Genomic DNA, 25,610 nt, shown 5'->3' with positions numbered 1-25,610 from the left:
TTAGCATAGGCATTTGGGGCATTTGGAAGGGCATTGGAAGGAATGGCAAAGGCATGTCTCAGTGGACAGTTGGCATTGGGGAGCGGACTTTACCTCTATGAAACCAGCTCAATGATAATGGCTACATCGCAGATTGATAGGGCTGAGCGGTTAGTGAAATCTGAGCCAAAGTTTGCCCACAATGAAAATTGCCTGTTCTACTACAAAGTGAATTGATGTGAAATACACCGCAATATTCGTTGCCTCGCTGGAGTAGGACTTCTTGACTTGCAATATAAGCTCATGATACATATCCATTTTCAATGTGATTAGAAAAAGCGGTAGAACATCATGTGAACCATGCCTCGTCGTTGAGTGATGCCGTGACGTTGATGATTGTTGTGGTGATGCGATTGTTGATGTCAATTCAGGGGCTCCAGATCAATAGACTCACGCCGCCGTGGATGATCTGCAGATAATTGTTAGTGCATGGTCCTAAACGCAACGCGTCCATCGGGTTTCAGCGAATTGGATGGGCGCTGCCACGGGGGTTCCATCCGCTAGCAAGGTTGGTCGCCCACCGCCCTAAGCGTTGGTCGCACTGGTTGTAGCCTCCCCCGGCTTCCACTTGGGTGCGTGTCCCGACGTTAGGTCTATTCGGGTTCCAATGATGTGGAAGTCATTGCCCGTTCCTCTTCCCATTCCTCCACTTGGACACTTCCGATCTGTCTTTCTTCACCACCTGGTGCCTGCCAAACCAACTGCAATACCGGGAAACGAACAAACAGCGACTCCCGTCCCGACCTCAAACAAAGGGCCCAGTGTCGAGTAATTGCGAAGCGTAACCGGCAAGCATCGTTTGATACAATCGGATCGAGCGGGCAATCCCCAATCAACAAACGAGATTCGAGACCTACCTACAGGACGCCTCTCAGCTACGCGGCGGATTTAGCGATCATCCCTCCGAGACAACGCCAACAACACCAGTTCGATAATATATCATCACCATCATTACGGCTACTACACTACACATCCCCCGAGCGGGCGACACTGTGTAATCCATTTACATTGTATTAATTCTCGACCAGCATCTCACCTGCTTCCACTTCTGCTTACCTGTCACTCGTCCTATTGTTCCACCCTCCCCGCCTTCGGATCTCGAGAAAGCTTGCCGCATTCCCGACCTTCCCCTTTCGCTCTCGACCGAGCCGAGTCATCGACGATTACGACACCGATCTCCGAGGCCACAATGTTTACGGTATAAAACGAAAGCCTCTTTGACACCTGCAACACTCGCTTGGCACCCGATAACAACATCGCGCCATCTCAAGTCTACCACACCGGTGACTAGCAGCTCGCCAAGCAAACAGCCGAGCTACCATACACACACAGACATAATTTCCAGAAAAACCGTCCATCACAATGCCACGCACACGGCCCGCCACGACGGGCTATGAGCGCCTCGCCCAAGCCGACCAGTTCAGCGACGACTCGGACACAGACCCCCTCGACTACAGCGTAGCCTCGCTCCAGCCCGCCTCCGCACCCCGCTATGCAGCCATCACGCAACCGCGCCCGCACTCGGGCATGACCAGCCCCAAGATGCCCGGCTCCTCGTCCCGGCCCCCAGGCGGAAGGAAGGGCAACCGGGGACCACGACAACGTAGCAACTCGGGCGTGGACCTCAAAGCCATCAACGCGCGTCTGGAGCGCTGGGCCGATGAGATCGCCAGCAAGTTCAAGCGCGGCAAGAAGAAGGGCGGGGAGGAGGATGAGCAGCTCGAGATCCATCATACCGTGTTCCAAGCGCCCGAGGGCGTGAGGCCCGTCACCGCGGAGATGCTGGCCAGGCCGGAGCCGGGGTACATGACCAAGGCCGAGTTCGAGGCGATTGTGGACAGTGTCAGGACGGCGATTGAGCAGGGGGTGCATCCGAGGATGATCTCCCAGGGCAGTTCGGGGAGTTACTTTGCAAGAAATACCGAGGGCAAGGTGGTGGGTGTGTTTAAACCCAAGGACGAGGAACCATATGCGGCGGGTAATCCCAAGTGGAACAAGTGGATTCATCGCAATCTGTTTCCTTGTTGTTTTGGCAGGGCTTGGTATGTACTCCTGTCTGTCGTCTGCAGAATGGCAATGGTCTTTTACTGACATGATGTATCTGTTACAGCTTGATTCCCAACCTTTCCTACGTCAGCGAAGCCGCCGCCTACGTCCTCGACGCCCAGCTCCGCACGCACATGGTCCCCTATACCGACGTCGTCTACCTCTCCTCCAAATCCTTCCACTACCCATTTTGGGACCGTTATACCTACTCCCGGAGCAAGAAATCATTACCTGCCAAGCCAGGTAGCTTTCAGGTTTTCCTCAAGGGATTCAAAGACGCCAACCTTTTCCTTCGGGAACACCCGTGGCCAGACCAGTACCTCTCCGGGTTCCGGACCAGTGATCCGCAACGGAAGAAAAAGAAGCGTTGGGTGGACAGCTGTCGCCCCGGCAGCTCGCCGGCGGGCGAGGGCGACAGTGATGACGAGAACAGCAGTCCAGTCTCCCTCACACCGGGACCAGACAATTTTGTCTGGACGCCCACCCTGAAGCAGGCTTTCAGGGAGGAGCTGGAGAAGCTAGTCATTTTGGATTACATTATGCGGAACACGGACAGAGGCTTGGACAATTGGATGATCAAGGTGGATTGGGAAACCCAGGAGGTGTCGATAGTGTCGGAACCGGTGCATCTTAACACGAATACCGAAGAGAGGGAAGAGGAGGATGATGCAGCGGAGCAAGGGCCTAGGCCGGTGGACCTGAGTCAAAGGGGGCCTCCTAAGACGAGGGCCTCGTATCCTTATAGGACGCAGAAGCCGATGGATGCCTCGACGTCGACGGGGGCGGCGATTGAGGACCCGAAGATCACGATTGGCGCTATCGATAACTCTTTGTCGTGGCCGTGGAAACATCCGGATGCTTGGAGAAGGTGTGCTTGCTCTATCTATCTGCCCACTGACTGACTGTTGCTAACAATGGCTCTAGCTTCCCTTTCGGATGGCTGTTCCTACCAGTCGATCTCATCGGCCGACCGTTCTCCCAGAAGACACGGGACCACTTCCTCCCTCTACTAACATCCACCGCCTGGTGGAGTCAAACACAACTTGCCCTTCGACGAGTCTTCCAGCTTGACCCCGACTTTCAAGAGCGCATGTTTGCCAAGCAGATTGCCGTCATGAAGGGTCAAGCCTGGAACGTGGTCGAAACGCTGAAAACGCCCGACCACGGTCCCCTAGAACTGACTCGCCGCGCCAAGGTTTGCGTCTGGGACGACCTTGTCGACGTGCCCGTAGCCGTCCCCATGAGGGCTCCCAGCGCCGAGATGCGTCGCCAGGCCGCCGCCACTGTTGCCGCTGACCGTGAACAACACCAAGGACAAACTGATTACTTCACGACCGGCAACAGGCACAAGACCACGATTGACGAAGAAGAAATGGACATTGGCTTCGCGGGCAACTCGTCCAAGCCCGCGGTCGCTGATCTCCTCGGTCTCGGCTCCAGCAACAACATGGACCTTCCTCACCCCGGCCGCTTCGAGATCGCCAGTCCCGCAACTATATACGACGACTACCCCCAATCCCTACCAGAAGGCCAAATCTCCCCTCCCAATGGGACCACGCCAACAATCGACCACCCCCTTGCCTCCCCTCCTGCTCGGCGCAGCGAGTCCGACAACCCCACAGCCACCCGAAAGCACTACCCTGTCTCTTTCCGCCCTCCAGCAGCGAATGGTCTAAACATGTACAACCCCGAACGCGACGGTTCCGCTGGCCCCGGCGCTACCGGCCAAGCAGGCTATCACGAGCGCCGCTTTAGCTTCGCTACGCCCGCGAGCCGAAAGGTCGGCAACACCATTGCTAGTCAGATGTACAGCACTAGCTACTCTCACAACGCGCATGCAAGGGAGTGGAGTCTCGAAGGAGCAGGGGAAGGCATGTTTGGTGGTGGCTATGTGAATGTCGATGGGGATATGGACGAGTTGGATGATGCCGGGGGAGATTTGGGGTATGCGGCGGCGGAGGGGATGGAGGGGAATCAGAGAAAGGTGATTGTGGAGAGGCTGGAGGCTGTGAAGAGCAGGAATCCGGTTTTTACTTGGTGTTAGACCGTTGGTGATGGTTCTGCGGATGTGAGAGAAACGAAATGAAATGGGATGGGATGGGATGGGATGGTCAGAGGACAGGGGAGAAAGAAGGTTGTTGGCATACGTATGCTAGATACTATTGATGGATAAACTCATGTTTGGGGACTTTGGGAACTAGGTACTAGGTACTATGGTGCAAGACAGGGCAAAAGGGAGAGAGAAGAACAGTTGGTGTGTGTTTGCCTACCCTACCGTCTGCGGGCCACGCTTACCGTGAGAATTTCCCTGGTTGATCCTTTGTGGAATGTACGGTGTAGCAAGAGGAAACAAAGGCAACCTTTTTCTAAGAACGAGTGATACTTGGAATAAAATGGCATGCAAATAAATAAGTAGGTAAAAGCACCCTTTCTGTCTTCTGTAATTTCCTAATAATACTCGTCAAGTCATCGTTCCAGCTTAGAGAACATCCCGAACTTTGTCTTCCCGCCGGTCTACCAGTTGCATCTCCAGTGTGCCTGCCCAGGACAGCGAACTTAGCTGCTTCTTTGTCCCGCAATGGTGGAGGATGGCAATTGATATGCAGAAGGTACGTCACATTGTGAGGAGGGGGGTGTTGTCAGGAACAGAAAAGGTTTATTATAAAGGGAAACGAAGGAAGCTATTCATCAGGATACGCCATGAAGATAGTTAACTGGTTGGAAGTCTGGTGTGCTTCCAGGGATTGTGTATCAAAGTCCGGGCATTTTCTACTTTTTCTCTCCATATCAACCATATCCATCAAATCGTTGTATCTCTCCACCTCTTGTTTACTGTTCCCTTCCATTACTTCTACCACTCCTTCCCTCGGCTCCTTTGTCTCTTGGTCTTCTTTGCCTTATATCTTGTCCTATGGTCCGTAGCTCCACGTCATGGGTGTTCTGACGAGTTAAAGTCTTCCCCATCCGATGGATCATGCTTTTCACAATACATGGACTCAACACCGTTTTGAATCTTCCTACGCCAAGCCGTCACGAATACCAGACGGATCTTCTACCTCTCACCATCTGGCATGGTCTGCGTACAGTCGCTTGCGCGCTCGAAAATCATGACGTGGATGCCCTCGGCCACCGAGTCTTGAGGCCGCCGATGTGTTGCTTGAACACGTACGTGTTTTCTTTTTTCCCTTTCTACCATATTTGCACAAGGGTATGTTAGTGGACTGCTCCCTCTACTTCTACTGTGAACCAAATGCAAAGGGGCTGGGAAGGATGGGTCAATTGCACGCAGATTGGAAATCATGTACATACCGCGCTGGAAGGGCCTTCGGAGGCCAAAACTGCGATGTCCTTCTTGAGTCGGCGCCACCACTTGAATGCATGAAGCTCATTCAAATCCTTGATAGCTTCGGGATCGTCAACATCCGTCCGCACAACCGCCTTCTCCAACTTTTGATGGTGCGTCTTCAACGCCTCGATCAGCTTTGCGCGGCGCTCGCCGTCATAAAACAAGCGCTTGAGTTTCTTTCCGCCATTGTAACCGTGGACGAAATGGGGATGCCGATGCTTATGCAAATTCTCATGCTTGTATTCCCTCGAGTAATAATCTAATATGAGATCGTCCAAGCCTTCACACATATGAACTTCCAGACTTCTCAGGTTCTTGAAGCGAGAGAGACACTCAAATGCCCACTGCTCGTTGAGCAGCTCTTCTTGCATCCGGATGTCCACACGCCTCAAGCCAAAAAGTACCTGGAGTATATGGTATTCTGAACGAGCGGGCCAATGTAGGTAAACGTGCCGCGCCTGGGTCTGAAGCAGGTATGAACTGCCGATGATGTACAGCGCGCTTCTGTTGCGGTCATCCCAGACGTGGTCACCAATGGAGTCGTCGATGTCTATGACGCGTTCGTAGCGGAGCATGATTTGCGTGTGGTCGAAATACTCCGAATAAGACTCCGTTCGGATGCGCTGGCTGATAGCACCAAGCTTGCGAATTGCTGAAAGTTGAGCTTTCAGGTAGTCAACTGTAGGCCTGAACTTGCTGTCCTTGTAGCGGAAGTCGACTCGGTACACATGGTCTTCCTCCGAAACAGTCCAGGCGTGCTTGTAGATTTCAAGCCTGAGCTCAGCCGGAAGGCGCAAAAAGGGGAATACCGAATGAGAGCCCATTCTGTCTCGGGAAAGGGCTTCCAGCTCCAAAGGAGCTTCTGTGATTTGCCTTGAGGTTGATGTGGCAGAAAAATGGAAAAGTGATGAAATAACTGACGGATTGAGAGGCGGGAGATCAAAAACGGTGCGAAAGGATAGATTTGTGTTGGACTGGGACGACGAAAAGATGTTGATTCTGGTAGTAGGAACAAAGAAGGGAAAAAGCAGCGAGGGCAGCCTAAATACCCAGGACGGGAGGGCCAGTGAATGGAAGCATAGTGAATGGGCGCCAAAAGGAACGGCCGGGCAACAATTTGGAACGGGTCAAGGTCGAGGCGGAGGTGCGCAAGAGCCCACAATTTGAGGATTGTGGAAAGAACTTCAGATACACGGCAGGCACGAGCTCGGGGTGAATGGTCAGGAAGCCAGTATGACGTCGACCTTGGATGAAAATACGGTATCCCACAAGTTAGAGGTATCGGTAAGTAACAACTTCCAGAAGCCATACAGGCAAGGTAAGAGCCGGTTGAGGTTGGAGAAATTTTAGGAAGATGTGCGTGAATGTATATATAGAGTAAACAAGAACCTTACTGTCTTTCTGTTTTCCTCGAACATCCCTTAGAACCGCTTCTCACGGCGCCATACGGGACACTGGTAGCCAAAATGGTTTTGGATGATATGGCATGGAGCGTCTTGATACGTATCCTGTCGAGGCGGAAGATTAGTCAAATAACCATCCACATTGTCTGCGGTTTTGACGTATCAAAGATAAAAGACCTGGGAATACGGTACAAAGATGACCATGGCAAGATGGAAGAGACATACCTTGGGTAATGTCAGGAGATGGTTCAAGATATTCCTTGTCAACCGCTCCTGTGAGCGTCCTCGCCTGACCCATCGCGAACGGTATGCCTTCCTGACAATGCTCTTGGCTGTTTTGAAGGTAAGTCGAAGAGTGATCTTCTTCATTGTGGGCCACTCATAAAGCTCAGCCATACAGCGAGACCACATGCGCAAATCGCGCCAGTCTTTGTAGGTTTCGACATCGACATGGAGAGTCGTCAGATTCGGTAGCCGCATGACAAAGTAATACGATTCCCAGGGCCAGGGCATGTCAGGCACCTTAAACTCCGGTGTGTACTCTCGAATGCCTCTGTGCTTGTGCCGATCGATATCGTCCACATCTTCATCGAGCATTATGGCCCAGTAGACGTGCCTGGTATACTTGGCGAGAAGAGGATCCCTGATGATCAGGTCGAGACCCTGCTGATACTCGTCCGAATACCAAGCACCGTCTATGTTTGAGTAGGGCTCATGACGCAAATAGACTTGCGTCTGCCAGAAGAATTCGGAGAGGGCTTCGCTTCGGATGAACCTGCACAGGCTGTTGAGTTTCCGAAGCTGAGTTAGCTGATCTTTGAGAAGATCGTGTTTCAGGGACCCTGGGTTATGGTACAAAATGATTGAGAAGGTGTACGGTTCAGGGTCCAGGTCCCACGTCAGCCTGTAAATTCGGATTCTGAGTTCGACTGGGAGGCTCAAGAAGGAGATCTTGCTTTGATTTGCCATTGTAGAAACCACGTCTGCATCACCGGTTTGAGCAGTGTCTGGGGAAGAAGTTTGGAATGGAGTTATCGTTGATGAGAGCAGCGGCAAGTGGCTTGAGAGCGGTAAGAGGAGGAGAAAGTGAAAAGTAGTTGAAGAGAGGCAGAAGTTGCTTGGGTGTTCTTGAGTGTGTTCGGGCGAGACGAAAGTTTTTGTTTTTTCTTAGTAGCGTAATGAGAAGTTGGCAGAGAGGAGAATAAATAGTTTGTGCGTAGCGAGAAGAACACTTGTTTTTTTTTCTTCCTTGTTATTTTCCATTGTCAAAACACTCTCAAGGTCTTGCTCTGCATTGCAGAGGTCAAGGTATGTACATGCGGCCAGACGTTCCTTCCACTTTCTAAACCAGCAACCTTACATCTTGTCTTCACTTGTGTCTGACCTGCCACTTCCGCTAATTTGATCTTAGAAGAATCCCGACAAAGAAAAAAAGAAGAAAAAAAAAAAAAAAAAAAAGATAAACTGAGGTGAGGAAAAACGAGACGAACTGATACTAGACTCAGTAGTTGAGTGAACCGTCAAAGTTACCACTCACCATCACCATCACTAAACAACCAATATCAGACAGCCCCCGCCCGATTATGTCCCCTCACCTCCGTAACTTTCATGCATCGTTTCCCTGCACAGCACTGAACTGGACCAAGAAATTATCCGAAGAGCATACTTTATGTAGCCAAAGCAGGGAATCTGTGTCAAAATCTTGAACTCTTGATTGCATGACCGGAGTACGTCTGATACGGTGGCAAACGATCGTAAGATTACGGTCCTGACAATATAATTTCGCGGAATCCACCAAACACCATATCTTTTTTGATAGATGATGAGAAGGTAGAAGTCTGCCAGACATATGCTCGGGTGATAGGAATCACGATTATTGTAAAGGTATATTATGTCAGCTGAAGTCTTCTGGGAGTTCTTCCATCTAGGAGCTGCCTGGGAGTTGGGTTCAAGGATATGATACAAGACGCACAAAGTTCGTATCCGGATCCAGTATGTACACTTGCAGATGAACAACCATGTACCAGATTCCTGGAATGCCGGGACATCAAACCCTTAGGCGTCCACCTTTACTGCACTCCACCCATACACGCCCAAAACCTTCCACCAGTGGGGAAAAACCCAAGGCGCCAAAGTCACCAGCTGCCACAGGCGCAGCGTTGCGGAACTTCATGATTTTAGCACCCACCCTGCCCTTCACCTTCACGTGTCCATATACTCCCACCGGTTGGACGGTCTCATAATTCATGCCCCCTCGACAATGTTCTCGAGACCTTTGTGACAGCAACTAGTGAAGTGCAATGTCTGGTTGGTGACGGGGGTACACATTTGTATAGCGAAGAGACAAGGTGAACTTTGCTGCGTGTTGATCCGTTTTGCAGGATTGAACTTTGGTAAGACAAGATGGTCAACTAGATTTATTGGGTTGCATAGTAGGGGACAGCGAAAGATACTCTCAAGGATGTTGGATATCTATCAGGTATCGCGCCGAAATCAAAATGGAGCCTCAACACCAGAACGGTCTTGGTCACTCACATAACATCAACAAAGCTCCAGCTTGGTCTGGTACGTGATCTATCAAATCAAGAAGTAGGCGTAAGTAGAAAAGGTAGGCGTTCAATCATCACAAGACTAACCCCGAAGCCCCATCACCACCACCTCGCTGCTGTTGTTCCCACGTCCTCCTGCAAACATCCTTCATCAGTCTCTTGGGCGCCGTCCGTCCTGTCATAAGCTCAAAGGCCTCGATGGCCATCTCCGCAACGACCTCGAGACCGTCGACGACAACCCAGGAAGGATTAACTTGATCTCGGTAGGCGTACATTTGAGCAACTAGGGGCGTGATGAGTGGTTCGTAGGCGAGCTGTGAAGGTTGTCAGTTAGTGTTGGTGATGGAATATTTTTGCGCAAGGGAACAGGAAGTGATGGAGAGTTGTACATAGCAGGCTGATAAGTAAAGTAAAAGCAATAGCTTACCTCAACAACCACACCCCCCGTCGGACTCCTCAACCACCCTTCCGGCATCACAAAATCCGCCGGCGGCGTCCCGTCCAGACTCGTCGCGGGCACACATGAAATAACCATAGTAGGCAACTGATAACCCTCCGGCCACGGATCCGCCAACCTCTCAATGACCCTGCAAATCTCCAGTGTCGGCAGTTGCGACGCATTCGCACTCGTTTTCGCCATGGCAACCATCCCCTGCTGCCCCTCAGCCCAATTATTGAAGTGATTCGCCACCTCCCTCGCCCTCTCCACCGTTCGGTTATAGATGAAAATGTTTCTGCAACCAAGCTGAATAAGTGCATAAATAGCTGCACGCGCCATGCCCCCCGCACCGATAACCAGCCCCGTGGTCTTGGAGGGTTGTACGTAATTCCTCGGACTAATAGCGCGCCGGAGACAAGTAAAGATGGAGCTCCAATCGGTATTATCGCCAAAGAACTCCTGCGCCGCACCGGCCTTGTTGCGGGAGTTAGCATGGTCCAGAATCGCGTTAGTCTTGCCTCGAAGCGGCAGCACGACGTTGACGGCGCCAATGGCGGTGGCGTGGTGCGACTTGACCTTGAGCTGGGGCATGATGGCGAGTTTAAAGGGAGCGGTCAGGCTGGCACCGCCAAAGGTGTCGGACAAGCAAATCTGGGTGAGCCGGTCCAAGGTAGAACAGGTGACGGCCTGGAAGGTGTGCGGCATCCCCGAGAACTCGTAGGCGGCGTTCTGCATTGCGGGGGAAAGAGACCAGGAGACGTTGGAGCCGGTGACGTAGAACTCGAGCGGGTCGAGGAGGAACTGTTGGAACTCGAGGCCAAAGGAGTGTGAATAGGTGTTGATAATGGCGAGGAAGTCATGGTCGGTGTCCATGTCGCGGTGTTTGACGGGGTTGAGAATCTTGCTTTGTAGGGGGGTGCGGATGCCGAGGACAGAGAAGTCGTAGGCAACTAGGGGTGGGTGCGGGTTGGGAATGGTTTGCTCTACCCGCTTCTTGAAGGACTCGAGATATCCGACGGGGCTGTCGCCTGTAGAGAAGCGAGCCATCCGGACCAGGTCGCAGCCGAGAGACTGTGCGCGTCGGTAGTTCTCGAGGTGTTGGTCATCGTGCCATGGAGGAGCTCCGAAGCCCATGTACCAGTAGTTTCCTATGACCTTGGACCGGCCCTTGTAACGAAGTGCCCGTTGTATAAGAGATTCGTCGCGCTGCAAATCCACGCTTAGATACTCGACGCCCAATCGTAGACCTAGTTCAAGCAGATCTGAGTCCACTGGGTTCTTCTCCTCTGGCGCCCTTCGTCGTTGTCCTCGGGGGTTTTCTTCCACATGGTAAATGATGGGCAGCCCCAGCTTCCTCCTGAGGAGAGCTACCTGCTTTGATACCACTTCAGCGACATCGCCGGGCCACTGATCGATGATGAACTCAACACAATCTGCACTGGCCTCAAACTCTTCCAGTGCCATGTCCAGTTCCTGCAGGTAGGAGAGGCGAAGGCGCAAAGTATATGAATAGGATCGGAACTCGGGCGGAATGGCGACAACCGAAAAGGGGCTTTCCAGCCATGCTTTGGTTGCGCCTCTGCCGGTGATCTGATCCAGGAATTTTGTGAAGTCTTCCCGGACATTGAGTAGTTTTGAAGGAACCGTCTGTCGGCAATCCGCTGATGTGGAGGTACCAACGCAATGGGTTGCTGAGTCATCCAAGTTGTAGAACTCAAAGTTGGAGCACTCCCTATGCTTTTCATCCGCCTTGAGAAGAGCCGTGGCATCTGTCGCATCCAACAAGGCGGCTATTTGCTCCCTTTCCCGGTGGATATAGATGACGGGATTCGTCCTGCAGTACTCGCGCAAGGCGTCTTGGGCCTCCTCGCTGAGACTGCTCATACCGCACTCGATGATGCACCCGAAGCGGTTGCTGTCGAGCATGCGCTTGAAAACTTCGACATCCTGGCGTGCAAAGAGGTCCTTTCCGTGCTGAAGGAGGAACTGGCCGCGGGATATGCCAGTGAGCTTTTCGAAATAGTGGTCCTCGGTGACTAGGCGGCGGCGCAGATGAAGGGCGCCCATGAATCCGAGGGTACGCTTTCCAGCTCCTCGACATCCAACGAGAACGATGGATGCGTTCGGGTCAAATACTCGCTCGTTTCTTGGCCCTAACATGGCTCCTGGCTGTGTATGAGGTGGTGTTGTCTGTTGAAGATGTCGAGGTAGATGTGCTGGTGCCGCTTACATGTATCGTTTTACGAATATCCCTCGTGTTGTGAGATGAGTGGCCTTGCTGATGGAAATGTTGTCGATGTCAAAGATGTGTCGGCCAACACCGGGGATCCAAGGGTATCTATCTAAAGGAGCAAGCTGAAGGTCGAAATGTGAATACCCACTCAAACTCAGAATCGGGACCGGGTCACGGCGATGTAACGTCGATGTAGCCGTTGTGGTCGGAAGGCGTGGTAGTGAGTGAGGTCAATATTGTGCACTTATCATCAACCGCCAGAATCGGTGATTGGTGTTTTGGCCATGTTCTGGACGTTCGGCAGATGGAAAGCCGATTGTGACAAACGGGATTTCCATGAGGCGGCCTGAAGCGGGAAAATGTAACTCCCATCAAAGCTTTTTCCGTTGCTCGGTAGCCTACTTTTACCCCGTGGAGGAGCGGATGAAGACGGGAGAGTCCCTGAGACCCTTCCCACTGCAACCACCACACCGTTGCAGGCCAAGCTTCAGTGGGCTTTCCCCGCAATCCCCATTTGGTGGTGGTCTTAACTCTCCACTTCAGCACGCTCCGCCCCTCCAGCTTTTTTTCTCCTCCTTCTTGAGCTTCTTCTTCCCTTCTTCCATGTTCACCGTCGCCGGCTCTTGGGTCTTGGTTTTACGAAAAGGTCGGCATGAAGGAAAGATTTGAGTTCCAAAGTTACCTATCTAATACTTTGTTTGACTGTCTGTCTGTGTTCGTTGGCCTTGACATGACCGTGCTTTGAATTCCATTACTGACACTGTCCAGGTTGTCAAGATAACGCACTATCATTTCGCGATATCGTCCCGTCTTACAAGGCAACCCGACTTCGTGCCGTGTATGATGTCTGACACTCCGATTAGTAGTCATCAATGTCACTTTGGATTTTTCGATATTCCGCCGTAGCCCTCCATGGTTACAAATGATAATCTTACTCAGCTTACCTTGCCCATAATCGTCAACTCCTCTACCCAGACAGAGCCTCATCGTGGCCAAGCCCGGCGTCGGGGTATAAAGCACGGGACGTCGGCGCTAGCTCCGTTGTTAGTAGCACAATAACACTTGGCAACTGAATGAACAGCGCCGAGCCATTAGCGACGCGGCTGCGCTATCAATTTCCTCAACGAAACTTATGGAGGTGTCATCGTCGTCAATCTCATCGTCGTCCATATCTCAAAAATATTTTCACCCGAATTTGCTGCACATGCTTAGTGCTCGGTCCCATCGTATCCGTATCTCAGCCTCATCCCATCGCCCTATCTTTCCGTAGTTGACGCGCGTCTCCCGGCAATTAATTCCATCTGTCTATGGGGGTCCGCCTTGAACACGTTGTCTCACACGCACCATCAGATGGAGGACTTCGGCGCCGCTGAGGAACAGGCTCAACAGCCAAATAATGCCCACGATGAGACTCGACAGTCTCGAACCACGACTCCTTCAGCCCACACTTCGGCTCATCCATCGCCCCCACAGCCGCAACAACCACAAACCGGCCCATCAGTCAGCACTCCCGCTTCCGCTCCGGTTTCCGGCCCCTCAACATTAACACCGGGACCTCCGCCCTCCGACACGGGCGCCGACGCCGGCTCCGAACCCGTCAACCCCCGAAAGCGCAAAAAGGCTTCACGAGCGTGAGTTTCTTCATTTATCAGAGTCTTACTTTTCCCCAACCGCATGCACTCATCCCATCCAGCAGCTCCCTCTCTCTGTCCCCAACCCACATACTAACCCAACCACCCCAGCTGCGACTTCTGCCACGTCAACCATCAACCCTGCGACAACGGCCAGCCCAAATGCTCCGTCTGCACCAAACATAACAAACCCTGTCTGTACCTGCGTCCGACCAAACGTCGGGGCCCTCAAAAGGGTTATCGAACAGCTCTCAACACGTACAAAGAGAGCGCCGCAGCATGGGGAGCTGTACTTGGCGCCATTCCCGGACTGGACGCCCTGATTGAGGGCCATCTGAGGGCGGCCGGCACCCAGGGGAAGCAGATCATTGCGAGTATCAAGGATGCGAATGCGCAGGAGGGATTGATTGCCCGGTGGCAGGGGAGTGGAGTTTTTCGGGCTTTCTTCGGGGCGGTGAGGCCAGGGACGGCGGGCGGTATGGGGGGAGGAGGCGAGGATGGAGGGAGGGAAGGAAGTAGTGCTCTTACACAGGATGGGGAGCAGGAGGATGAAGAAATGAGCGGTCTTGGTGTTGGGTCTCCGAGTGTTGCTGCTCAAGGAGTTCTAGGAGGACAAGCGCCACCCGCGAAAAGATTCGCACGAGAAACGGAACAAAGGAGACAAGTAGCGAGGGATTTGGCTCAGTTACAGCAGCAGCAGCAGCAGCAGCAGCAGCAGCAACAACAACAACAGCAACAACAACAACAGCAGCAATTGCAACAACAACAACAACAACAACAGCAGCAGCAGCAACTGCAACAACGGCAGTCCGTCGCAGCGGAAGCGGGTCTAGCAGGAGGAGGAGAAGGAGGGAGACGAGCATCGATATCCCCAACGAAATCACCAGCACCGTCGGTATCGGTACCACCGCCACCAATACTACAACCAGCAACAACAGCGACGACAACAACAATGACAACAACAACAACACCAGCACCCCGCCCCGTCCCTGTCACAAGCACAAGCAAAGGGATACCCACTCTCAACACCCTCAACACCCTCAACACCATCACCACCCCACCCAACTTCACAATCAACGACTCCACCCTCTCAGACATCGTAGCCAAAGACGCTGCGCAATCGTACGTTTTATATCCCTCCCATCACCTTCCCCTTCTTCCCTCTTTCTCATGGTCCCCTTTATGTCTCTCATGGTAATTGACTTCCAAAAACAAACAACAGCTCCTCCCGAGAATCTCAAACCCTCCGTCCCCTTGGGTTCGCCCCCGACGAGACAATCGCCGACTTTTACAGCATGGGAGCGAATCCCGATCCAATCATGTCCGCCATGTCCATGTCTCATCACCATCACCAGTATCACCACCCGCTAGGCGGACCGAATGGCAGCAGCAGCAAGAATTTTAATGATAATTTCAACGGCGGCGGCAGCGGAGGTGGTGGGAGAGGAGGAGGTGGTGGTGGTGGAAATGGGAGTATCAACGGGAATGGGAATGGGAATGATTATGGTGGGACGTACCATGGCGGTATCGGCGGCAGCGGTGGTGGTGGTGGTGGTGGTGGCGCCGCTGCTGGGGATGCTGATGATGACTTTTTATTGTTTGATTCCGAGCAGAGGGCTTACTATGAGCTTTTGATGGGGAGGAGTTTTGGATGATTGATTGCCTCTGAGGGGGCGCAAACATCCATCTTTTTGAGGATAGTATAGTGGTGAGCCATGATTGAAACTCTGGCTAGGTGGGCGTGACTGTGGAAAATCGGCGTCAACAGCGGCAGCAGCGAAAAAGATTTGATATACATACCCATTGGGTTGACGAGCGGAATGGAACGGAGTTGGGGGCAAGAACGACGTGGTTCATGGAGGTACGTTTGAAAAGATAAGGTAAAAATGCGCAATCTGCTCTTTGCATCAAAAATGAAAACTGACATTGACTCACAGAGGCAAAGAACAAAAAGATGAAGACGTGGCATGTAAAACAACAATGTGGTAGAACAGAAACGCGTTCACACGACACACACACATAACGACGACGTATGATACCCGCCAAGTTAAGGATGGCAAACTTTACAAAGAATAAACAGAAGTCAACTTCATCAAAACTTGCCTGCATTCAAGCCCGACTACTATTAATACTGTTTATTTGTTATTTGGGGTATTTATCTTGCAGTGTGTGTCTGTCTGCAGGAGGTATCCGTCAACCTCATTCATGATTTCTAACGATCATATGTTCGTTTGCTGATTGAAGCCAAAAGCCAAAAGCCAAGCAAACCCATCAATCATCCTATCCGTCCGTCCATCCGCCAATTCCGAAAAACCCCACCCCATGATTGCGCCCGCCATGTTATGTAGTTATGTTGTGAGGTAGGTGTTGCCACCACCCTTGTTTAAAACAATTGTAAGAAAAGAACACGCCGGCTGATTTGAGCGAAATAGGTGTGTAATGTAAGAGCAAAAACCTCGCCAGGGATGGATGAAGAAGAGAAGGAGGCAAATGCCAAAAAGGGAAGAAGGGAAGCATGCAGGGAAAAGCAGATGAAGAAGGGAGGACTGGGTTGCCTTTCAAGATGTTTGACAACATCAAATCAGCTCAAACCCGTCATCCTCTTCCACTCTATCCTCATCCTCCTGCTGCGAGCTTCCCGCAGCAGCACCGCCCCTCAAACCCCTTCTCTTCGCCTTCCGCCCCTTCAACGCCTCTCCATTCGCATCCAGAATCTCGTACTCCTTCTCGACAAACTTCTCCGTCTTGCGGTCATCCGTCTTGACAAAATTTTCCAAAGTCAAAGGGGTCCGGCTGAACCCGGGTGTGGAGTCTTGGTCGAACGAGTAGAGGAAGTTATCCTCTGCTGCTGTTACTGACGAGAAGAGGTTTTTGGGGAGGAGAGATGGTGATGGGGGGTTTGGGGCGGCGGAGTAGTCCTCGCGGTCATCGTAGCGGATGTCCTTGTGCGCAAAGAGCTTGGGGAAGTTGATGGAGTGGTAGCCAATGTTGTTGGAGCGGCCAGCACCACCGCCGTGGCGGAGCTTGTAGAGGTTGCGGGAGGACTGTTTGGGGTAATCGCAGCTGTTGGGGACAGAGGAATTAGTTTCTCCAAAAGCAGCAAGAGAAAGGTAAGGGAAAGGGTGAAGAAGTGAAACTCACCTAGAATCCCGTACTTTCCTCGCTGGTCGCGACTTGATCAGCTGGTTGGGGTGCCCACTGCCAAGCAGCTCACCCGTCATCCAGTTCTTCTTGACGCCGGGGAGTTCGCGAGTGCCCGAGGCCCACTTTGTAGATGAGTCCTTGCTGCGCTTCCATTCCTTGTGGGAGCTGCGGAGGTCGCGCTCGTACTGGACGGAGGACTCGAGGGAGGTAGCCATGATGATGACGGTTACGGTTGGTGGTGATGATGATGATGATAATAATAACTAGTTGTAGGAGTTATTGTTGGCGGTAGTGTTTGGAGGGGGATGTAGAGAGAGGATGGTTCCGGGAAAGGTTGACTAGATGAAGCCAAAGTACTTTAAACTTGACAGCTTTCCAACTAGACAGAGACGGAATGCGGACCCCTTTTGATTCGATCCGTGATGTAATCCTCCAAGGGTATTCGGTCGGTCGGGGGTTGACCTAGGTACCACAGCGGTGTAGGTATGGAGACAAGGGCGTGCGTGACGTGCCGGGGGTGGTTGGCCTTAGGGTCGGTATCGACTAGTTGACTGCCAAGGACCTTAATGGTACTATACTGGGGATCTTTGGACTTTGGGCCCTGTCGATCTGCCAAGTGTACCAATTATGGAAATAGAGTTGTAAGCGGCGGGATCTGAGAGAGAGAAGTTTCCTAGGCAGTTCGAGATGGATAGATGGAAGTTTTGGTGATGATTGAACTGGTGGGGGGACGGAAGGTGATCGGTGATGGTTGTTCGGTCAGTTTGAGCTAGTGGAGGGGCTCTTTAGCGTCCTTGTTGTGGTGGTGAAAGAGAATGTGTGAGAGAGAGGGAGAGGGTTGGGAGGAGAAAGAACGGCTTTGTTGCGATGATTTAAAAGCAACACGATTGGATCAGGTGCAGGTTGTGAATGACTGTGAAGAAACGGGCAGTCAAACTAAGGCCTGACTAAGTGATTTATTGAAAACGCTGGCTGAGAACACAACGCCGCTCAGAATATTGCCGGCGAGTGACTCAAGGAAGCGACTTCCCAGTTGGGAACAGTTGAGGCGTGAGCAGTGATAAGCGATAAGGACGGGGGCCAATAAGCGATGACGCGCTGTTTGATGACTGGACGGTAACAAGAAACTTGAACAGAACAGAAACAGCCAGCGATAAGGCTATCGATGGTATCCGTAGTACGGTGTTTGTGTTGACTCTTGGGTTGTTGGAATTTGCAAGATGGACGCAAAGCAGGAGGGACAGCGGAAGCCCTTCGTTTTATCCATCAACGAGCCATGACCAACACTACTGCCTGGATTCTTCTGATGGAGGGTAGAATGTACTATCGGCAACACACGGGTCGCTGTCAAAAGGACATCGATGCCTTGCTGAGACACGAGATGGTTACCTTTCGCTAGGTTTAGAATCCATCCCAGGGGACCGTTTCTTATCAAGACTCCTTTCGGCATGGAACAAAGTGCCCAGAGTGCATGTGGGAAGTACCCTGGTAGGTAGGTACCTCATGACCTGGATGGGACAAGGCCAAGTGACGACAGTGGCAGGAAGCCAGAGACTTCCATCTCCGTACATAGCATAGCAGACGGTCCTGGTTGAGAAGTCAGCACGGCGCGGTCGAGGCACCGAGGCACAGTGCACACCAGCTGCCCATTTTGTGTCCAACCGCCCACGCTGCTCTGTCCACTGAGGTTGAAGAGTCGATACACGCCTTCTCTTCTTGTAGTCGGCCTCTGGCTTGATAATGCTGATGATGACATTGGCCGTTTTGATTACGCCTTGGATCAGCAATGGTCCTTTGAACAGCGACTTTGTTTCATCCTACCTGGAACGTCCATGTTTGTTGGATGCCCGTGTCCGTTGAGTTGGGTCCCGCTCGTCCCGTTTGCGATAGATGGACGGGTGTGTTAGGTTTGGATCCAGGTCAGTTGCACTCAGGTCTCAACAGCTGTTACACATGCTTCTCTCCATGTCAACAATGGCATCTTGCTATCTCCTGCCATTCACCTTCAGCAGAACCGGATGGGAAAAGGTCGTTGGAGTCTCCGACTTGCCCCGGATGCGGTGCGGTGCAGCCGGGAGGGGATGTGGGGAAAGCGATCCCGCCAACGACGCTAGAGCAGCGCAGCACGGGGTAACCGATTGCATTGCGGGGACTGTTACGTAGCCCAGCCGGTACATGTACCTCCACATTGAGCAAGATCAACCGATTTGAAGGCATTCTGGGTGCTTAAACATGTTCTCGTGGCTTTTGAAATAATAAACACGAAACGCCAGCTGTAGCTGTGGAAAGAATTTTCTGAAGAAGGCCCAGGTTTGTTGTTCACTAAGCTTATCGTGCATCGGCCCCAGGTACCTCTACGGCTCTCTGTCCAGCAAGGTCCTCGCCGGATGCCGAGGATGATGATGCTCCGTCAATCAGGGGCGCATGCGTCTCTTCTGCAGGGTCGCATCCGTCAGCGCGTGCAGTGGAGAATGATAAGCCGACACATTGACAACCACACCGCGATATCGGCGTCCTCTCTGGGCTACTCCTACATAGGTACACAAGTGGTCTTTGGGAGACAGAATGGCTTCTTTGGATTGCAATCATGTTCGAACAAGTGTTCAACAATGGAGACCAGTAATGTTTGTCGATGGATGCCATCATCATCATCATCATCATCATCTATCTGGACCAGGACATTATCCAAGTTTGGTCAACCCCCCCCCCCCTTTTTTTCCTCTCCCGGGCCAGCCTCACTTCCTGCCACTGCATAACTTCCACCCCAGTCCAAAGGTCAAAGAAGGCAGGGATATGCCAAGGCCCACGAGGCGTGGTCTGCTGACCCATCTCCGTCATCTCCATAGCCGCCTTTTGGAATGAAGGAGACGCGATCCAGGTACTTTACCATGGTCGAATAAGAGCAGGTGCTTATACGGCGTGCGCGATTGTTCGGCTATGTCGCCGTGTTCACCGTAACTCGATCGCCTGCTCAGCTGTTGAGGTTGTTTCTCGCGTTTTGTCGCCTATCCGGGGCGCAATGGGCGTGACGTGACTACTATGTAGTATGGTCCGTATCAAGAGATAAAACCAACCGATTGAATTCTAAACTCTCAGGACCTCTGACATTCGAGTCTCTAATTGATGATGGAAGGCTTCAATCGATGAACATCATTGATAGCCGTGATGATGGACAACTCGAACGCTCACGAGCCACGCATAGTCCGTGTGCGATAGTCACACATATCTCTAATTTCACCGATGAATCCAAGCACAATAACACCGCCGTTCCCAAATCTGAGTCTTGTCTTACTACTTTCTGTGATACCTTCCACCACATGCCACATTCACAATCGGCTCACACCATCGCCGACAGCGGAACCATCACCAGTCCGTATCACCAGTGATGTCACTGGACGTCTTCCCCTATCTTATCTTCGTGCATGGAAGATGGAGCCAGCGATAAGGCAGCACAAATGCACGGGCCATTGGGAGGTACAGCTCACCTGCACTGTGTACAAACACCGGCAGGCAACTCCTCAACCACAATCTAATCAACATCATCACCACCACCATCGCCATCGCTTCAAATCAACAATCGACGATCAACAAGCACCATCGCACCCACCTGACCAAAACAGGACAACCCAGCCAAATTAAACCACATCAACACAGAAATGCCCTCAGACAAAGCCGCCTACCTAGCAGCCCATTACCTCTCCACCGACCCGCCCAACAAATCCTCCTCTTCCACCTCCAAAAAACGCAAGCGCAAGAACAAATCAGCAGAAGATGGCCTCATTATAGCCGACGACGACGACACCTCTTGGGCCCAAGCCGCAAAACGCGACTCCGACGATGATGATTTCGATGGTCCCGTGCTCGCTGCCGGGGTAGTATCAGCTGATTTCCGCAAAGCCAAAAAATCCGGTTGGAAGACCGTCGGCTCTTCATCAGCCTTCGCAAAACAGGCCACAACAAGTACCACAACAAATTCGACAAAGGAGGACATAGACGCCGCGGCCGCCGCCGATGCGATTTTAGCGCAAACAGCTGCCGAAACAGCGGCCCTGGCGCGCGAAGCGGGCGGGGATGATGAGGTTCTCGTTGTCGACACCACAACGGGCGCAACGGCCCTCACGCGCTCGCACCAACCGGCCGAAACAGCCACGCAAGCACCCATCATGTCCAACGGGACGCACGCTGGGCTACAGTCCGCATCCGCCATCACTGCCCAGCTAAAAGCCCGCCAGGAAGCCGAGCGTCTCGAGTTGGAGAGGATCCGAGCCGAACGCGACCAGCAGCATCCGGAAGACCAGGAGGAGCTGGTGCTGCGCGACGCCACCGGTCGACGAATCGATGCCTCCATGCGACGTGCGGAAGCGCGCAGGCAACAAGCCGAAGCGGAACGCAAGGAAGCAGAAAAGAAACGTGCCCTCAAGGGCGAAGTCCAACTTGAGCAAGCGCGGCGGAGGAGGGAAGAACTAGAAGAAGCCAAACTGATGCCTCTTGCCCGTTCTAAAGACGACGAACAACTCAATGCCGAACTTAAGCAGCAGGACAGATGGAATGATCCCATGGCGCAGTTTCTTGCCCCGGAGGAAGTCAAGGTAAAGGGAAGGAAAAAAGGGACGGCGGGGAGGAGACCGACGTATAAAGGACCGGCACCGCCGAATCGGTACGGCATCAAACCGGGCTATAGGTGGGATGGGGTGGATAGGAGTAATGGGTTTGAAGCAGAACGGTTCAAGGCGCTTAATCGGCGGGAGAGGAACAAAGGCTTGGAGTATGCTTGGCAGATGGATGAGTAGTTTCTCCACCTAAAGATGGGATTGCTCTAGAAGGGTTATGGAGATGGTGAAAGGGTTAATGATGAGCGATGGAAAAAGAAAAAGTTTGGGTTAGTTACCTTGTTTGGTGTTCGGCGTCAAAGTCAAATTTCTTATGGGTTGTTCAAAGTATGAACAAAAACAGGGCTGGTCGACTTGCAGGGTAATCAAGAGTTTGGCGAAGAAGTTCAGGGCGGTACAAGGCGAAACTGATGTCAAGTGACTAGGGCAGATTATTCTTCATCACTAGTCAGAGCACAACATTGAAGGAGCAAGAACAATATCATCACCAAGCACCGCAAGATGCATGACATGGCTTCAAATGAGGTCTGTTACTAGGTACTATCTGTCGAATCGACAAGTGTTGGCCTAAATATCTTCATCTCCGCCATGTTTTACGAGTAATGTCATAAAGTAGTGATATTGCGATGTCGATCGTACAAAATTCAACCGCTTATACCTGTGGAAGGATCCCTTGTAGGTTATTTGCTGCTCTTCTAGCCAAAGCCTCTTCAAAACAACTTTAACTTTTTGGAACCACTTAGCTCGGCGATCGGTGCAATGTTTTGATGTGAATCGGCCCAAGGATTTTGATTCAAATCGTCCGTTTCGGTTCAGGTTTGTCGTTGACCACAGTTCCCAGCTTGGATGACAGGCATTCGGCACTTGTGTCGCCTGTCTGTCTTCGGAGGGGTAGCATAACCACTGCCCCTCCTTCCAGAGCCGGCTTATCACTTCCAGCCCCATATTCTTTTCCATTCCTAGTTACAGTCCCCCGTTCCATCATGAACCGCCGCCGCCGGATGCTTCCTCATCAACAGCCTAGGGCACGCCGCTGCCGCTTTACGACTGAGGGCTAGCAGCACCACTTCCTCCACCTTGAGCGGGGCCGGTCTTGCGCCTAATGAGCTTGTCGGGACCCAAGTAACCAAACCGCTTGACCATACCAAGCCACTCTGACTTGGTAGACAGGTGGGGCTTGGAGCGGTTGGGCGTCGCATCGATGCGATGACTGAAGGGTTTCATGAGCACGGCGAGAGCGACGCCGTTGGGGTACTGGTCGATGGCGGCCATGACCTCTTCGGGCTTGATGAAGTCGTTGGCTGGGGTGGCGCCGCCCGAGGTAGGTGGCGGGGAGCCGCTGGGGGAGCCTGGGGGTGTAGTCATGTTAGTGAGGTGGTGGAGGTGGACTAAGGTGTGTGTGTTTAAAAGGATTAAAGAGGTGCTGGGAGCGGCAAGGGTGAAGGAAGGGATATTGTTGTGAAAAAGTATTGGAGGTGTCTGTTGCAGCGTAACAAGGGTTTTATGCAGAATCAACGGTGACATGAAGCGATGGGAGGGTGATAATGTCACAAAGAGGGTTGGTGACTCAGGTTATGAACCCTTTGACGAAAGCACAAAGAATGGTCGAACACAATTCCAAGCCATGTAAGAAGCCAAGCCACAGACGTGGATGGCCGTCATAGAGCAGGATGAAAGCTGCCATAGAGCGAGGAATGCAATCAGCGATGGATAACGGCATTTCTTACCTGGCTGGGGAGGACTACCGGGCCTGGACGTAGGCACCTGCTTAATCTGGGGCCTGCTGCTCTTTGCACCGCCGTCAGACATTTCACCGTCGCTGGTGGCGCCCTTGGGACGACCAGGCAGGGGAGTATTCGATCGGCTCTGGCCCACGGACGCTGTGCCCTTGTTGGCGGCAAGCTTGGCCTTCTTCCGGCTCGATTCGGCTTCACTAGATTCCGACAAGTTGGGCGAACCAGCACGCTTCAACTTGTTCTTCTTTGCAGAATCAGGAGCCTTTTGCTTGCCTGTCGGCGTCGCAGTACCCTTGCTGATAGTGCCCGAAACACCATCCTTCTTCTCTTCTTCCTTGACTTCCTCCCCCTCCTTCTTCTCCTCATTCTCATCTTCGGATTCCTCCGAATCGGCAAAGGGGTTGTCCGATTCCCTCTCCGAGTCGGAGCTTGCATCGTAGTCCATGGCGTGCTCCAACTTGACCAAACGCTTGACGACTTCCTTGCCCGTCTTCTTCAGCCTGAGCTTCTCCAACTGACGCTCTCTCTCTTCCTCGTCAACCTTGCTCTGATCACCCTCGCCAAACAGGTTAGCCGCAGCTTGCTCGCGACGAATACGCTCTTTGGCCTCCTTGGCATCCTCGTCCTCTGCCTCGAAACCGGGGGTTTCATCGTCATCCTGGAACTCGTCGCCTGACATGTCGAGCTCGAAATCGTCCCGTCTCTCGGACTTGGGAGCAGCCCTCGATGTGTAACTTTCCGTCTTCACACGCGCACGCCCACCAAGGAACATCCTAGTATCGGCCTTCTCCTTTTGAGTCAGCTCCCTCTCTCTGTCGCGCATGACCCAGCGCTTGACGTCCTTGTTCTGCTTCATCATGTTCTCGGCGTCGTCCAAGGACAAAACGTTGAACTTTGGCTTCTCGTGGAAGGCATACCAACGGGTCAAGGGGATCATTTGAAACTTTTGGTCCTGGGTCTGGATGAGAGCACAGTTGACTTCGGACAGACCGGCGACGTAGTGTCCGACCCAGACGCCCGACTTGCCCTCGGCATCTTCGAGGTGCCATGGAAGCGTCTCCTGATAGCGCAGATCCAATGCTTTCTTGTGCTCCTCGGAGTGCTTTCCGTGAAAGACGTGAGTCTTCAAGCTCTTGTCCTTCTTTTGCGGCTTATTTGGCTCATTCGGCTTCATGACGGGAGCGATCTTGGCTTGGTCCAATGCACGCTGGGCTTCTTTGGCCTCCTTCTCCTGCCGAATACGCTCGGCCTCTGCATCGTCCATCGGCACATCCTCCATCTCTTCCTTGAGCGCCATGCGGTGGGCAGGCGGCAGACGGGGGTCACGGCGTTGCAAAGTGACGGGGCGGGGGAACTGGTCTTGGTCGGTTACGTCCAGATTGCCGTGTTTGTTGTTGAGCTGCATGACATGGAACCGCAACTCCATGAGCTGCTTCTTGGTTACTATCAGAGGGAACTCTTCGACATAGCCCTGCGCTTGTTCACTCCATTTCCCCGGGTTCATGGATCTCTTTCTCTTGTGCTCCATGGCCTTGATTTCGAGCTGGCGAAGCGACCTGTTTTGGCCGGCGTTTTCCGAAGCGCGAGATCTGGCCTCCCAGTCGGCAGGTCGTCGTGCCATTGGGGGTTTTGGAAGGGTTTTCTTTCTAGCCACGAGGGGATCGGCAGTGGCCTTTTTGCGGATGATTTTCTTGGGTGGTTGTGGCCCATTAGGAGCAACGCCGGTGGGAGGCGCGCCGGCGGGGGAAGCACTCATGTTGACGGGTTGGATAAAGTATTCTTTCGACAGCTCGTGGGAAATTCGGTTGGGAGAGCGGGTGGACGTTTAGACTTGGGTAAGAAGTGAGGTTGAGGTTGCTGGTCGCCTAGACTTGGTCGTACGTCATGCGGAATCTAGGTCGACCTGGCCTTGATCGGCAGTTGTCACTAATTCGCGATTGGCGCGTTTTCGGTCAAGCGGGAGATGATGTGTAGTTTCGAGATTCCGCTTCAAATAGATGTCGGGTAGTATCGCAGAATTAGGCCGTTATTTCTTGGTTGTGGGAAGTCGGCGTTGAAAAAGACAGTGGTGGGTTGGGAAATCGTCAAGCAGTGGGTGGTTGAAGTTCGAAGTCGAAGTCGCAAGTCTAGGCAGTCGCGCTAGAAGTAGGTGGCACTAAAAGGGAAGAGCTGCCCTGTGTGCTGCGAGACAAGGTTCTTTATCACAATGCCCGCCCCATTTTTGGCCCGAGAGCCTCAAATCCCCAGACAAAGACGGAAGAGTGGGTTCTCGGCAGCATTGACAGCCAATCATAGATCAGATCACTTCATCCCCGACCAATGAATTGACCGGAACCGTACATGCCCCTTGCTCAGCCTCTCCACACCTACGTAACCGGCGACCTAGTCATTTAGCACTTCACCTACTTACATACTGGCTTCACTCATAGTCGCA

General features: G+C 52.5%; 8 protein-coding genes across 9 annotated transcripts; 3 read left to right on the top strand and 5 right to left on the bottom strand.

Moving 5' to 3' along the window:
• The first annotated feature begins 674 nt into the window (after positions 1-674).
• Positions 675-4,593, top strand: NCU04355 (phosphatidylinositol 4-kinase type II subunit alpha). The gene is made up of 3 exons (XM_950734.3): positions 675-2,081; positions 2,150-2,953; positions 3,010-4,593. Exons 1-3 carry the CDS (start codon positions 1,402-1,404, stop codon positions 4,127-4,129), a joined length of 2,604 nt encoding a protein of 867 aa, XP_955827.1. The 5' UTR covers positions 675-1,401; the 3' UTR covers positions 4,130-4,593.
• A 130-nt stretch (positions 4,594-4,723) lies between these two features.
• Positions 4,724-6,406, bottom strand: NCU04356 (hypothetical protein). Its single transcript, XM_950735.2, has 2 exons — positions 5,395-6,406; positions 4,724-5,274 (listed from the first exon to the last, which is right to left on the bottom strand). The coding sequence occupies exons 1-2, from the start codon at positions 6,253-6,255 to the stop codon at positions 5,191-5,193; spliced, it is 945 nt and encodes a 314-aa protein (XP_955828.2). The 5' UTR covers positions 6,256-6,406; the 3' UTR covers positions 4,724-5,190.
• A 446-nt stretch (positions 6,407-6,852) lies between these two features.
• On the bottom strand, positions 6,853-7,803 carry NCU04357 (hypothetical protein; the record flags this gene model as incomplete). Its single annotated transcript, XM_950736.1, has 2 exons — positions 6,853-6,939; positions 7,060-7,803. The coding sequence occupies 2 exons, from the start codon at positions 7,801-7,803 to the stop codon at positions 6,853-6,855; spliced, it is 831 nt and encodes a 276-aa protein (XP_955829.1).
• Positions 7,804-9,238: 1,435 nt separating this feature from the next.
• Positions 9,239-12,438, bottom strand: NCU04358 (repressor protein). Its single transcript, XM_950737.2, has 2 exons — positions 9,811-12,438; positions 9,239-9,697 (listed from the first exon to the last, which is right to left on the bottom strand). The coding sequence occupies exons 1-2, from the start codon at positions 11,980-11,982 to the stop codon at positions 9,458-9,460; spliced, it is 2,412 nt and encodes an 803-aa protein (XP_955830.2). The 5' UTR covers positions 11,983-12,438; the 3' UTR covers positions 9,239-9,457.
• Positions 12,439-12,845: 407 nt separating this feature from the next.
• On the top strand, positions 12,846-15,784 carry NCU04359 (the record flags this gene model as incomplete). Of its 2 annotated transcripts, none has more annotated exons than XM_011395781.1 (4): positions 12,846-13,686; positions 13,798-14,808; positions 14,909-15,566; positions 15,624-15,784. In XM_011395781.1, the coding sequence occupies 3 exons, from the start codon at positions 13,406-13,408 to the stop codon at positions 15,339-15,341; spliced, it is 1,725 nt and encodes a 574-aa protein (XP_011394083.1). In that variant the 3' UTR covers positions 15,342-15,566; positions 15,624-15,784. The 2 variants fall into 2 exon arrangements, with proteins under 2 accessions (XP_011394083.1, XP_011394084.1); XM_011395782.1 differs by having other exon boundaries at positions 13,406-13,686; positions 14,909-15,547.
• Positions 15,742-17,809, bottom strand: NCU04360 (hypothetical protein). Its single transcript, XM_950739.3, has 2 exons — positions 16,828-17,809; positions 15,742-16,749 (listed from the first exon to the last, which is right to left on the bottom strand). Exons 1-2 carry the CDS (start codon positions 17,043-17,045, stop codon positions 16,263-16,265), a joined length of 705 nt encoding a protein of 234 aa, XP_955832.1. The 5' UTR covers positions 17,046-17,809; the 3' UTR covers positions 15,742-16,262.
• Positions 17,810-20,382: 2,573 nt separating this feature from the next.
• On the top strand, positions 20,383-21,985 carry NCU04362 (pre-mRNA-splicing factor cwc-26). The gene has a single exon (XM_951042.2). It carries the CDS (start codon positions 20,487-20,489, stop codon positions 21,618-21,620), a length of 1,134 nt encoding a protein of 377 aa, XP_956135.1. The 5' UTR covers positions 20,383-20,486; the 3' UTR covers positions 21,621-21,985.
• On the bottom strand, positions 21,955-25,321 carry NCU04363 (hypothetical protein). Its single transcript, XM_951043.2, has 2 exons — positions 23,168-25,321; positions 21,955-22,789 (listed from the first exon to the last, which is right to left on the bottom strand). The coding sequence occupies exons 1-2, from the start codon at positions 24,930-24,932 to the stop codon at positions 22,482-22,484; spliced, it is 2,073 nt and encodes a 690-aa protein (XP_956136.2). The 5' UTR covers positions 24,933-25,321; the 3' UTR covers positions 21,955-22,481.
• Between the last annotated feature and the right edge of the window lie 289 nt (positions 25,322-25,610).

This window comes from Neurospora crassa, linkage group IV (genome assembly GCF_000182925.2).
Source record: "Neurospora crassa OR74A linkage group IV, whole genome shotgun sequence".
NCBI lineage: Eukaryota > Fungi > Ascomycota > Sordariomycetes > Sordariales > Sordariaceae > Neurospora > Neurospora crassa.
Note: the sequence above shows the minus strand (reverse complement) of the source record. Positions and strands in the feature narration are given on the sequence as shown.

What these genes read in the sequence shown, in the direction of transcription:
- NCU04355 (XM_950734.3), top strand. Translation starts at nt 1,402, where the DNA reads ATGCCACGCACACGGCCCGCCACGACGGGCTATGAGCGCCTCGCCCAA. An exon ending in TGTTGTTTTGGCAGGGCTTG is followed by an intron (nt 2,082 to 2,149) that starts GTATGTACTCCT and finishes TATCTGTTACAG; the next exon opens with CTTGATTCCCAACCTTTCCT. An exon ending in CATCCGGATGCTTGGAGAAG is followed by an intron (nt 2,954 to 3,009) that starts GTGTGCTTGCTC and finishes CAATGGCTCTAG; the next exon opens with CTTCCCTTTCGGATGGCTGT.
- NCU04356 (XM_950735.2), bottom strand. Translation starts at nt 6,255, where the DNA reads ATGGGCTCTCATTCGGTATTCCCCTTTTTGCGCCTTCCGGCTGAGCTC. An exon ending in CCGAAGGCCCTTCCAGCGCG is followed by an intron (nt 5,275 to 5,394) that starts GTATGTACATGA and finishes CAAATATGGTAG; the next exon opens with AAAGGGAAAAAAGAAAACAC.
- NCU04358 (XM_950737.2), bottom strand. Translation starts at nt 11,982, where the DNA reads ATGTTAGGGCCAAGAAACGAGCGAGTATTTGACCCGAACGCATCCATC. An exon ending in CGGGGGGTGTGGTTGTTGAG is followed by an intron (nt 9,698 to 9,810) that starts GTAAGCTATTGC and finishes CAACCTTCACAG; the next exon opens with CTCGCCTACGAACCACTCAT.
- NCU04360 (XM_950739.3), bottom strand. Translation starts at nt 17,045, where the DNA reads ATGGCTACCTCCCTCGAGTCCTCCGTCCAGTACGAGCGCGACCTCCGC. An exon ending in AGGAAAGTACGGGATTCTAG is followed by an intron (nt 16,750 to 16,827) that starts GTGAGTTTCACT and finishes TGTCCCCAACAG; the next exon opens with CTGCGATTACCCCAAACAGT.
- NCU04362 (XM_951042.2), top strand. Translation starts at nt 20,487, where the DNA reads ATGCCCTCAGACAAAGCCGCCTACCTAGCAGCCCATTACCTCTCCACC.
- NCU04363 (XM_951043.2), bottom strand. Translation starts at nt 24,932, where the DNA reads ATGAGTGCTTCCCCCGCCGGCGCGCCTCCCACCGGCGTTGCTCCTAAT. An exon ending in CGGTAGTCCTCCCCAGCCAG is followed by an intron (nt 22,790 to 23,167) that starts GTAAGAAATGCC and finishes CTACACCCCCAG; the next exon opens with GCTCCCCCAGCGGCTCCCCG.